General features: G+C 39.6%; 1 protein-coding gene across 4 annotated transcripts in view; it reads left to right on the plus strand.

Moving 5' to 3' along the window:
• The window catches only part of PARD3 (par-3 family cell polarity regulator), a 647,691-nt gene that overhangs the window by 426,144 nt on the left and 207,966 nt on the right, over positions 1–13,581 (plus strand). For 3 of the 4 annotated variants that reach the window (XM_066627794.1, XM_066627795.1, XM_066627796.1), the window contains exon 17: positions 7,550–7,698. In XM_066627794.1, coding sequence (XP_066483891.1) covers positions 7,550–7,698 — 149 coding nt within the window. Of the gene's footprint in view, positions 1–7,549; positions 7,699–9,911; positions 9,957–13,581 lie in introns of all 4 variants that reach the window. The other variant, XM_066627797.1, reaches the window with a different exon arrangement.

The following is a 13,581-nucleotide window of genomic DNA, read 5'->3' on the forward strand; positions in this document are numbered from 1 at the left end:
AATGGTAGACAAGGAAGGCCACATTACAAAGGAGTTCCTTACATGGAACTCCTAACGCAGTTTAGATTAATACATCTTAAGGGATCACGACCCCACCGCTGCAGGTAATCGTCTATCGTAAAAACTTTACAGCTCTACTTAAGTGGCTGATTGCAGTGCATATAGATTTTTTTTTATTTTTGACAGATGATGAAAATGAGCAAAACTTCGCACCTGTGGTTGTCATTGTTTCCTTAAGGAAGGGCAGACTGATTAATTTTTGACAGACTCCTGTGTGGGTTAATTGTATAGTCACGTATGCTTTCTAAAAACACATTTAGGCAAAGTATTACAAGCTAATTATTAAGCTCTGCTCAGTATTGCTGTGCTAATTTAATTATGCAATTTTAATTCATTCATAAGCAGAGGTATCCTTGCCTTGAGTTAAAAAAAAAAACCTGAACACTTGTATTGCATCTTCCTTGTGTTCAGAAGGTATTAGAAAATTTTATTAAGATCGTGAATTATAAGTAGACTATTATTTTAAACTGCAACCTCCATATACTTAAGATTCTGTATGGGGCGAGTTCTAGAACAGAAGTCTAGGAACTCATGCTTTCTGACTCTTCTCTCAGGAAGGAAGATTTCTGCCTTCTGCACATAAGTATGTTCTAGAATCTAGACAGCAGAAGACTTTCACACTCAGTTCTCTCTTGTTTACTTTAAAGTAGCATTGTAGAGAGTATTTCCTAACAGGCTGTTCCTTAACAAGCTCTGTAAACGTGCAATTTCCATACAGCAGCAACTGTTACCCTGCACATGCCCAATCTTGTCTGATCTTAGAAGCTAAGCAGGGTCAGGCCTGGTTAGTACTTGGAAGGGAGATCTCCTGGGAATACCGGGTGCTGTAGGCTTATACCAAAGTCTTTTGAGACTGAAGGTTGCCAACCACCAGTCCTGGGCTACATCCTTCCCTTTCATGCTGATGGACTCGCTGTTGGTGCTCTCTTTGTTCATTGTGGAGCAGTAATTTCTACTTTCCATGCGCTTATTAAGGGATATTTTTCCCTCTCTCATCTGTTGGTGCCCCATCCTATCCTCCACTAGTGATGCCAATGTACCTGCACTGATGGAGCATGCACTGCATCCAATAGAGGGGGGACTGATCAGGAAGCCTGCCAGAGGTATTTTTTACTTAACTCTACATATGTCCCCTGATGGCCTATGGGTCTTTTCAGTCTCATGTCAGCTGTATAGCTGACCAGAAGAGAGAAAGGGGCTGAGGCAGGCTGGAAAATACATTCCAGCGTGCACTTTGGCTGCTGCACTTGCATCCTCTGCCTCCAGCCTGCTTCCTGCCCCCTTCCCTTCCCACTTCCTGCCTTGGAACCTCCCTGAACCTCCCTCTCTTTACCCCCATTGCCAGCTTTACCAGTGCCTGAGCCTTCCTGAGCTGCTGCCATACGCATTGCACCTCTTGCCATTTGCAACAGCAACCCAGCCGTGCACGACAGTGGCCTGGCTTTAACACCACTGTGAAAGACTGTGTGCTGCTGGAAAGCTAGTTCTGGCAGCACAACGCCCCAGTCAAGGGGATTGGGTCCTTAATGACATCTTCTAATGTTGTTGCGAGTACTCATGCAGTTCTTGCATCCAGTTGTTGTGGCATCCATTTAAATCTGTGCCTATGTGTGCCTTTATTATTATTTTTCTTTCAAGGCAGCATTTTTGTGCGGCCACCATCCCTGCTACAAGGGCTACTGAAACGGTGTGGCTTATGGTCTGGCTTTTCACATCTCTTTATACACACAATTAATATTGTAATTTTGTTTTCTAATATATTCTTACTTCCTAATTGTCTCAGACATCCATAGCAGTTAAGACCTAGTTTTTTGTTTTCTTTCTAAGCCCCAAGAATGATGCATGGGATCCTTCCCAATGTATCCGTGAAGAGTTTTGCCTTTCACCTTGGGAGGACCTATTCATTCTGCATGGCTGTGAATTTCCTTCTGAGCTCTGACAGTCCCAAAATATCTGATATGCTTCCTGGGCTTACCTTGCTAGCTGATCTCTATGCTAGGGTTATGCTGTGAGCTGGCAAAACATCCTCTTTCTTGTGAAAGGACACCACAGTAGATGCAAAACTCCTTCTCCCTGAGCTCTGCAAAGAAGCTATAGGGCCCAAAACCTCTATGTTTATTCTGCACTGTAAATTAGGTGGGCAAGCAAGACTCAGTGCATTTAGCAGAGTGGTTCTCAACAGTTTCCTCTTCAGAGATTGCTAACAGCTACTGCTAGGAACTTCAGGTTGCCAGTCAAAGGGTGCCTGGACAGAAACCATGATGAAAACCATGCTGCTTACCTTTAACCAGTGGCATAGCTAGGTCATTTGACATCCGGGACCCATAAATTTTTGTCACCCCACACAACATAATTATTTAATTGTTAATTAATTACATTAATTATTCATTCATTGACATTTTTATACCACCCTTCCTCTAAGCAGCTCAGGGTAATGTACATGATTCTTCCCCTTATTTTGTCCTCACAACAACCCTGTGAGGTAGGTGAGACTGATAGTCATGATATGAAATGAATAATAGTAATGGCGGACCGCCCCCCACCCCTCGCTAGCTACGACCCTGCCTTTAACTAGTGTTCCTTGCCACTGTTGCAGTCTCAGAACATGCCAAGATTCTCTGCTGCAGTGCAAATATATACCATCCTTCTCAAAGCATGCACAGAAGGAAGGAGCCTCCTTGAGAGGAAGATTGTGATTGCCAGTTCTTGGGCTTGAGCACTAGAAAGTTCTTGGTTGTGTTCTGCACAGGCACAAAGCCCATGTGTGTGACTGCACAGATGATCACTCAACTGTCATGTTATAGGTGAGCAGCCCTCCCCTCCCAAATGGTTGTGTCAACATTGTAACTAAATTCATCATTGTTCAAACTTCACCACCACCACCTTCCCAAATCTGTCCAAATTTTGATTTAGAGCTTCCCTGGTGCAGTGAATTGTATGTGTGTTGATGTGGTGGGTGATGTTGGTGGCTTTGATTTAGACTTGTTTATCACCTTTTGGAAGATAACTATGTCTATTTTTTAGGTCACGCTATCTGTACTCGTTCAAGGGAACAACATTAATTTGTAAACCTTGCAATTATGCTCAGCGATACACAAAATAAAAGACCTCTCTGCGGGTCCCTCTGCTAGTGTTGTAGTGATAATTAACCCAAGCAGGATGAAGCATGAGAATTTTCCCAGAGCCTACTCTCCTGGGTCTAGTATAACTGCATCAGCAATATCTTAATAAGAATTAGCACGAGCAAGAGTCTCTTTGTTTAGATTTGCACAAGTCAGCTGTTTCATATGTATCAGTGTGAGTTGGTGATCAGTAGCATTGTTCTTACACTGTTACTAGAACATGCTTTAATTATGATCTTAGAAGCAACTTGATTCTCTTTCATGTTTGCTTCATCTCTGCATTTTGCCCTCTTGAAGGAGGCTTTCAATGTCAGCCCTGCAAATGGTCATCACTATATTTGTATGGAAAACACGTTAAAGCTAAGTAGATGAGATCTGGAAGGAAAAAAAAAATGATCACACTTCAGAATTTCACTTAATAGCTTGTGTCAATCTGGATTTTTCCAGTTGAATGTGATACGGAGACCACAGCAGAATATAAAAGTTTGTTTGCAGTTGCTTTTGTGTGTGTTGCTGCAGAATATTTTCCAACTAGTAATTTTACTGACATGGGATGAAAGAGCAAGTATAATGAAATACTCTGTGCAGCTCACCTTCTATGTTTGGTCTGTATAGACAGAGGTATAATGATTTTATGAAGAGGGGCAGATCAGTTTTGGAGCATTACTTGTTTTGATTGTGTTCTGTTTGCTTCACGCACACACACGCACTGCACAGCATAGCACAGCAAAATAAAATAAACAGCAGTTGAAGTGGATTTTTGTATTAATTTCCTGCTGCTAATGGACAAAGGAAGTCTTGTAAAATGAAGGTGTGCTCTGTGGTTTTGCTGCAAGGCACCAAGGGGTGAAGTTAAGAATATGGATGAAGGGTTATCCAAACAAGAATGGCAGCTGTTCTGAATCACAGCTGAAAATGTAAGCTTTTTCCAGTCTGACAATATCTCCCTAATCCATGATGAAAATGTTATGAAAACAAAGGGACAATGAGACAGGATTAATAAGTGGAATTTTAATAACATTGAGGGTCATAATGCGGTTACATTCTTTAAAGAGTGAATTGTCATTTGGGGACCTTTAGTTGTTATAAAATTTTTTGCTGCTTGTTGATTTTATGATTGCAATAATATTAGGCAAAAAGTGACTTTAGAATCAATTGGAAATATTTAAAAAAGCTAGTTCATAAAGTTATGCAGCTAGACTCTGTGGCTTCTCAATGCACTTATATTTGTACTTTTTGAGTTCGTAAAAAAAAGGTTGATGCACTGTTACCATTTGGGTCATTTTCTTAATAAAAGTCACCACATCTCATCAATTTCACAGCCTGCAAAACTGAGGGTCAGAAAAACTCCCCCCTAAAAAATGTTTTTTTTTTGGTGGTATTATATGAATTTGGAGTGCTGGATCCAAAAATGGCATCAGCTTTGCTGTGGTGTAGGCTCCCTCGTGAGGAAGTTGATTGAACCATTAACTAACAAGGTTATGCCATATCTCTAAAACAAGATGCGATAGGGCAAAACCGATGCTATTTTTTGAATTGGCACCTCAAATATACCCAGGTATACCCCTGTATCTGTGGGGGATCAATTTCTTGGACTCCCTAAGGATATGGGGGGTGCCTATATTAATAACATCCCCTGCATGTATTAGCATTGTTTAAAAGCTTATTGGAGAAGTGTTTAGTTAGCTATTCAGAGAAAGTAAATGTGTGAGGATGTGATTGGCCTTGGAGAGTGAACAGGCTCTTACAAAGACAGGAGCATGTAATCAAAACAAAAATTAAATTCACCTCCAGTCACATCACAGTGCTTTCTGTTTAACAAGATAAAGCGGATGTTTGCCATCTTCTGTAAACTATGTTAGTAAGCGTTACTGAAGGAAGCAATCTTTAATACCTCTACAAATTGGTAAACCGAGAAATCGTCTGTAACCTGATGATCAACATTGTAGAGAACCTGTAAGAATAATTGGATCCATTGAAATGAGTGGGAGTTCATTTGAAAAATGTTCTCAAGTCAGATTTTGCTTCCAGCCTTGAAAGAAATATTGCTTGCATCACTTAGATGTTAAGTAGCTAGTTGATTGCTCTAAAACAGTTAGGAATGGGTTTCAAAGAGTCTTCTGTGTTGGGCCTGCACTTCACGTGACATTTTATATTCTGATATGGGTGCAAAATACATGTCAGGAGGTCTGGTCTAGAGAGTAGAGCCTCCGTCTGCCTGAAGATAACATCCACAAGGTCGCCAGTTCGAGGCCACTGGCACTGTGCGACCTTGAAGCAGCTGACAAGCTGAAGCCGAGCTATTCCATCTGCTCTGAGCATGGGAGGATGGAGGCCAGAATGTGAAGCCAGATCAGAATGAAACACCTGAATGTTGTGGTTCTTGAAAGAAAGAACCTTCTTTCAAATTGTAAAAATCCCTATTTAATAAGGGATTTAAATAAAGCCTGCCTATGTAAACCGCCTTGAATAAAGTCTTGAATAAAGACCAAGAAAGGCGGTATATAAATACCTGTTGTTGTTGTTGTTGTTGTTGTTGTTGTTATTATTCTATGCATGTGTTAAATACTGTAGTTCCATCTAAGAAACATGAATCCAGTGAACCAGGGTTTGATCAGTTTATCTTGCTTTAAACTTTTAATTTTTTTTCCCCAGCTTGAAAATGTCCATGCGTGTCAATTGTCATCTATAAGGGTGGTGGCCAAACTTGCTTAACACATACAAAACACTTCAGATGTTTGAGAGCCACAATATTTAAGAAGCATTTAGATTCTGAAATATACTTACCATGAACATTAAACTTATGTTTTAATCCAGTGGCTTCTCAGTTTATACCCGCTAAATAATCATAAAGCTTAAAATTTTTTTGTTAACCTTTTATATTAACTGTGATGCAAAAAGGAGCTCAGCCAACATATTTCCACAAGACAGCACACTATATGTCAAAGAACTGCATGTGGCTTGCGAGCCGTGGTTGGGTCACCCCAATCTATAAAGTATTTGTGATATTTCAGTAGTAACTATCTTTAATTCATTCACACCTTACAATTTATTCATCACATCTATTTCCTGTCCTTTCTGGAACCGGCAGAGAGTGGCATACATGAATCTTTCCCCTTTTTTTTCTCTTTGCACCAAACACTCAAAGATGTTCAAAGCCAGAGTGAAATGTATGGCTTGGCAAGGATTTGAAACTGGATTTTTTGCATTGGAAATGGAGTTGCAAATGTCTGGACCAGATATAAATTTAGGGGGATTATAACAGTCACCTCAAAGAAAAAATGAGCAGTATGGGCATCAGATACTTCTCTGGCTTGAATTAAAATATATGAATTTATTTGTGAAGGCTGAGAAATGTTCTAACTTTATCTGTGCAGCCTTAAATCATCCCACTGACCAAATCCTTTTCCTCCCTTCCCTTTAAACAGCACTAATATTGCCAGAGAAGCTGTAGCACTTTAGTGTTAAGAAAAAGGGGTGGGGGGGGTCTCTCCTCCCCTCCCCTTTTGAGTTCACTGCTAGTGCACTGCAACAAAAAGATCCAGTGGCCTTTGTTAAATGATGGGGTTTAGGGGCTGGAGGGGAATTCAGCTCAGCTTGTCAATAAACATTTCTCACTATCTGAGAAATAGCTTACTTTCCAAGCCCAATCAAGCACAAGGTGGAGGATATGCTCCCCATCTCTACTTGAACACAGCACTGTGGGCATTATGCCACACTATCTCTTGATTGCTCCTTTGCTTGCTCCAATTTCTCTCTCTAACCTATAGATCTATGAGGAGAGTATTGGACTATTGGAATGCTCCATTTGATCAAAGTGCCTCTACCAACCCTTTTTATGTTGGCGCAGGGGAATCTAGCTTGGTCCCTATTGCTGTTCATGGTGCGGTTCCCATGCCACACTGGTAATGCCTGCAGTCAAGAATCATGCAAATCATATGATCAGTTCCTGCAGTAGCACTGCCAATTTTCAGGGCAGGTGGCATTGCTATAGAAAGAAACATGTGACACGGTCTCTCCCACACACTTCCAGCCTGCATGCATTAATGCTGCATTGTCTATTCATCCTGACCATGTGGATTCGAAGCCGCATTTCAGTGATACAAATGAATTGGGTGTGATTTGAGTAAACTAACATGGATGCTTAAAGTCCAGATTGGTAGTTTCAGCAGTAACCCATTCATAAAGTTCCAGTACAGCAATGACCACTGCATTTATAGCAGCCTTGTATATGTGCTATACATGGCTAACTTGCTTTGGCGTTTAGGGGAAGGCTGATACTTTGTGCAAATTTTATTAGCAAATTGCATGACGATGATAGATGTAGATTTTCATGATCTTATATATGTTTTTTTTTCTGCCTGCAGCACTCTGAGTCCAGATGTTGATCCGGTGCTTGCCTTCCAGCGAGAAGGGTTTGGACGCCAGAGCATGTCAGAAAAACGCACAAAGCAATTTTCAGATGCCAGTCAGTTGGATTTTGTTAAGACGCGAAAATCCAAAAGCATGGACTTAGGTATTGAGTTTAGGCTCTTTTTCAGTATTGTATTTTAACCTGTTTCTTCAGGTTGCAATTACATTGTTTGTTCTTTCATGGTGCAGTTACATTATTTGTTATGCCAAACATTTGGTTTACACAGGCAGCTGGATTCAATATGTGGTATAAAGAACTCTTCATCTGGCCTGCCCCAAGTGCATTATGTGCACCTAAGTGGTTTTAACATTTATATACTTTGGAAACTCTGATTGTGCCAGTGCAGGTTAATAAGTTTATGCACATGATTAGATACTTTTCAGAGACTAGTAAAGCCAAATTAGTCAAGATTGCATTTTGAAATAATTATTAAACAAATACTTGTTGTAAGGCTGTGTATGTGATGAGTGGGTTTTACTTTAACCAAGAGACCCATACTGCATGTCTAAATTCAGGAATGGTTGCAATCAGTTCCAGACTTGCCTTAACGCTGACTTATAGGAGAATATGCTTAGAATTGCAGCGTGAGAGTCATCTCACTACTTTTCTACTGGCAGATTATTACATTGGTCCATTGAAGGGCAAACAAAAAAAGAGGCTTGTGGCACCTTAAGGGCTGATGATATATTGTGGCTTAGGTTTATGTGGGTCACAGTCCACTTCATCAGATGCGCCAAGCAGTCACTTAAGTGGGTTGGTGTACATCATCATGAAAAGATGGGGTCAAATGTGTTTAAGGTGGTGCTTATGCACCCATTTGCATTGCGGTGTCTAGAAGTGAATCTGCTGCATGGAGTGATCCAGAATGCAGATGCTGTGGTGGAAATAATTGAGCATACTCTTTTAGTTGTCTATTTGCACTTGTCATTTTGCTAGGTCTGCTCATCACCAGGGGCTTAGGAGTTAGTCATACCTACTCTGTTGAGTCTTGTATATTTGTGCTCTACATAGTCATTTGACGTACCTATCTCTACCTTTTGCACTGCTTAGCTCTTTGTTTCACTAGGTAAGTTTCTCTTTACCCCCATTCTTGTCATGATTTACAGTATTTTTTTTTAAATGTGGTGGGTCTGTAGGTTGTTCTTCAGCATGAGAACATCAGATCTTTGCTGGATCAGACTGCAAAGCCATCCAGCCCAAATTTAAGTTCTCCTCACTACTTAAATAGATTCCTCACTACCTAGATAGATGCCACAAGCATGACATGGAGGCAGCACACCCTCCCCCACCATCATGCCTAGAAATGCTGTGCCTGGCTACCTATTTAATATATCCATCCTTGCAGTGGGTTTTGGTCACTTTAAGGTGCCACAAGACTCTTTGTCGTGGGAAGCTGAGAGCATACTGCAAGTCTAAAAATCAAGGATGTGCAGTGTCCCTTACTGAAACTCAGCAAACTGGTAGGAGTAATAGACCTTTTTTTTTAAAAAAAAAAAAAGAAACTTAAAATAGGATACCGTTTAATTGGCAAATAGAGTTTGTACAAGCAATCTTCCTTAGTGATAACCAAGTTTGCAAACAAATTATGGGAATTGGTACAAAACCCTATTGTAAAGAAACATGTGCCAGAATCTGAGAACCTTTCGATATTGCTCACTAATTGGTAATTTATAGTAAATTGCCACGCACCCCGTTTTCCTTGTATAACGTATACAGTCTCATAAGGGTTTAATATGTCCCAAAGCAGAAGAGTATGGTAACTAACCATGCACTCTTGCATGTGCACGTGGTCAGAGAGAATGTTCAATGAAGGTAACCCAAGCACCCTGTTTAAGGGTTCAAATAACTGGAAATGTGTTTCTAACCCAGCCTTTTATAGATCCTATTGAAGACTTAATGGGATTGAATTGTGGTGTTTTTTTTTAAACCACTAAGAAAATGTAATGCATATGTAAATATTTACTGCTTTTATAACACCTGTGAGGTTTTAAAACTCAGATCACCACTTTCAGTTGTGTGGTGGTTAACAGCTGTTTGCGATAGCATGTGAATAACATATTGTACTTGCCTGCAATATGAACATGACTGACACAATGCATGAGAGTTTACTGGGTTTGTTGCGGGGTGATTTTTGTGTGTGTGTGTGTGTGTGTGTGTGTGTTTTTGTCCCTTCAAGATTGTCTGCAAAATATTGCATTTTTGCATGAAGAGTTATGTTGCCAGTGTCGTCTAACTTTAAACAGATTATAAATAGTGGATGCATGTGGGATGCGGGCACTAACAGGGCTAACCGTTATACATTTACCTTTTAACAGTAGCTGACGAGACTAAGCTCAGTACAATGGATGACCAGAAAACAGGTAAGAATTGACTGTAGGGTGGTTGCCATAGAAACCTTGGTTAAAGTAGCTTACCACAATTACAAACCTGTCAATCACGACACATGGAAAAATAATATTTCAATAGTTGCATGACTCTTGTTTTTATTGTAGGGAGTAATTCAGATATTATGAAATACCATAATTTAATTTGCAATAACTGATAACATGGATGTGAAAATGACATGTAGAAAAGTTGAATCTAAGAACTCTAGTCTTTAGAGAGAATTCTTAAAAGGCAATATTGTCCCCTAGAATCTTTCAGCGGTGTACAGATAGTAAAGCTGAATTAGAGTAAAATGCCTTAAAAATCTGAATATTTGTCTACAGGAATTGTTAGAATTCAAAATTATGTTTTTTTGCAACTATAAAGTTACATTTTCTTTGGATATTTACCTAAAATGGAAGCTTTTTCATTCTTTCTTTCTTTTTTTTTTTACAATAAGTAGGCAATTAGATCCATGGGGCTGCATTATGGGCTGTTCACTCTTCTTTCCTTTTCCTTGTTTTTAAAACGAAAGAAGCTATTAAGCAGAAAAGGTGCCAAAAGCTGCACATTGTGAACATTTTGCTTTCGAGGTAACGGTCATGATGCCAGTTTTCAAAGCATGAATTTATTAGCAATTAAAATAATGCACCAGCTGCAATTATAAGCCTTTATAATTTATTAATGCAAGTTAGCTTTTGACCTTTGGAATGTTGTTTTAATTAGGGTAGATCTAGAGGACACAGTAACATTCCATACACTGGAGCAGTAACATTACTTAGCTCTAATTAGGGGCAATTCACCTTTGGAACCTGAAAATATTACTTATTTTTAGCATGACTCATTGAATAGGGCACCCCATGCATAGCGTTGATTAATTTTTTTTTTTTATAATTGCTTCTCTGTTTAATCACATTGTGGGGCATAAATAGTCAACTGGAAAAAATATATTGGTACCAGCGGACGATAGCATTATATATCTTAAAACTGGAACAGCTCACAAATCCGAGTAAGCGGGATGTCACAGCCTTGCAGTGACTTGCATACATTATATACTGAGATTAGGCTCTTTTAAGTGGCATTTACCAAAGCGTGTGGAGTTTAAATGTGCATCATCTTATAAGATTGGTTCAGCTCTGTGGAACTTAATTTGTGTTACAGTGACTGTTGTGTAGGCTGACAGGTATGAGTCAAAGTGATGTGATGAAATGCTAATTTAACAAAAATGAATTTTAGTGAGTGGGGGTTTGCTTCTTGATCCAAAATGTTTGTGCCATGCTTATGCCCGCAAGGCTGTTACAGTGGTCTTTTAGCAGCTCAACATGTTAGCTTTGTGAGATTGTGCTTGTTGTCACATCCACTCTGAACAATTAATATAAGTACCTAGTAAGTGTCTCAGTCTTTTATAATACAGACTTCTATTTGTTTGCCTCCCCACTTTTCCCCATGGATCATGTGTTAGCTTACATTCATGTTTTCAGAGCTCCATAGCTAGGTGATGGAGTCCATGGCATGTTTTGCATGCAGATGTAGGGCTGAAACACTGGAGAGCTACAGGTGAGCCTCCATATCTTCGGATCTGTTATCCGTGGTTTCAATTATTCGTGGATCTGCCACCCCCCACCGCCATTAATGTTTTTTAAATGCTTATTGAGCGAAAACGTTCTTCCTTATAGGGTCATTATAAGCATACAAACTTAAAGCAATGTGCAGGCTGCCTCCTGGCAGCCTGAATGCGTGAAAAGACTAGAGTGAAGTTAAAAGGAAGCTGGGGGCCACCTGGTGGTGGTGGTCCCTGTATCCACTGTTTCCGTATCTACAGGGGTCCCTGGAATGGAGCCACTGAGCTGGATGGATCAAGAGTCTGACTTGGTGTAAGGCAACATCTTATGTTCAGTTTCGTCTTTTTTTCTTTTCTCAAAACATGCCAAGAAATAGATTGATTTAAATTAACTTTGATAGAATCTTTCTTAATTACTCCTGGTTTTGTGTACCATTTTGTCATCTACCACAAACATAGATTCAGACCCTTGGGAACAGGCTGTTGGCACTCTTTTGCAATAAAAGTATTTGATGCAATCCATGCTGACAACTTGCTTTTAAAAGAGCACAAAATTTCTAGTTTTATTTGTGAGAATGCCGAACATTCCAAGTGAAAGCCTCTGTTAACGGCCAAGAAGATGCACTTGGATTAAAGGGCAGTGACCCTCAACCACAAGCCACTTAGGCCAAACAAAATGAATATTGAGTGGTTCCTTAAAAGCACACCCACTCTTCATTGTGTGCACTGACATGTGCTAGGAGGGTTTGCACTTGATTTAGACCAGATTTTTCATAGAACCTACAGCGTTTTTCTGTTGTTGCAAGATAGGATACTAGCTGAACCAGTACTACCAATTCACCCCCCCCCCCAAAAAAAACAAAAAACCAAACACAAACACTTCAGGCTATAATTGTTTAATATGGGTGGTAAAACCTTTTTCCCTGAAGTATATGAACTACAAAGACACAGATTATATTTGCACTGGCATACTAAATTTGAATCTATTTAAAAACTGTACTTGAGTTTAATTGTATGACCCCATATGAGAAGAAAGGTTCTCACCAGGACGGAATTTCCTTGAGTGATTAAAAAATTATTTTTCTTTCTTCAATTCACTTGAACTGCCTAATCCTTTTCAGTGTTTACAGTTCATTCCAAAGGTCAGAAGTATATTCCGTAGCAATTGAGCATGGCTCATTTATTCAGCCTTAAGCTAGGGTAACTATGATGCGTTATTTCCATATTCACCTTGTGGTAATGTGAACAGTAGGTCTTGGAGAACAAAAAGGCTTATTAAATTGACATGATATTCATGATAGCCATTCATCTTTGGGGGTGGTGGTTTAATGATCTTTTTTCAGTAATAGATGTAATTGCAGTGGTAGAATTTTTTCCCCCCAAGTCAAAATACTCTTACTTTATCATGTAGACTAGGCTATTAAATAGAGCAAGTTGTTTAGAACTGTTCACTGAACAACACTAATAGACTACTTCCAATGAAACAATAGAGAATGCCCCAGCGTAATGGTAAAAATCAAGGAATTGTTTTCTGTGGAATGTTAGCTCAGTTGTGCTGATGAAATGCCCTTGCAATGTCAGAAGACACCATGGTTTGATTCAGGCAATACTTGTTTGGCTGCCTGGCCTCTTGCCACACAAACACAGGAGTATATGTACAAAAAAGGACTAGTTGGACAAGCATTTTTCAAAATGGTCCTGCCATGATAAATCTCTGAAAGCTGTCTGTGCTTGATGGTATAATTTGCTTCTATGAACATACTATGAAAAGACTAATTTGAGTTGGTAGGATACTTTAATACAGTCATTAATCACGGAAAAATTATACAACTGACCAGGGCTTACTCTACAATGACTCTACAATGTCCACCTGTAGTTGTGGGGGTATTAACCTGCTAATGCAGGCTCAGTCTTCTCACAGGCAAAAATTTTCGTCACTCCTCTACCTGAGTTCCATCTGAGCATTCTTGACCTTTGCCAAAGTGAAACTGGAGATGCATGTGAGCTCCATTCGGAATCCAGATTTAAGCAGAGTTCTAAGATATCATTTAGGAATAACC

Source organism: Tiliqua scincoides, chromosome 5 (genome assembly GCF_035046505.1).
Source record: "Tiliqua scincoides isolate rTilSci1 chromosome 5, rTilSci1.hap2, whole genome shotgun sequence".
NCBI classification, from domain to species: Eukaryota; Metazoa; Chordata; class Lepidosauria; order Squamata; family Scincidae; genus Tiliqua; species Tiliqua scincoides.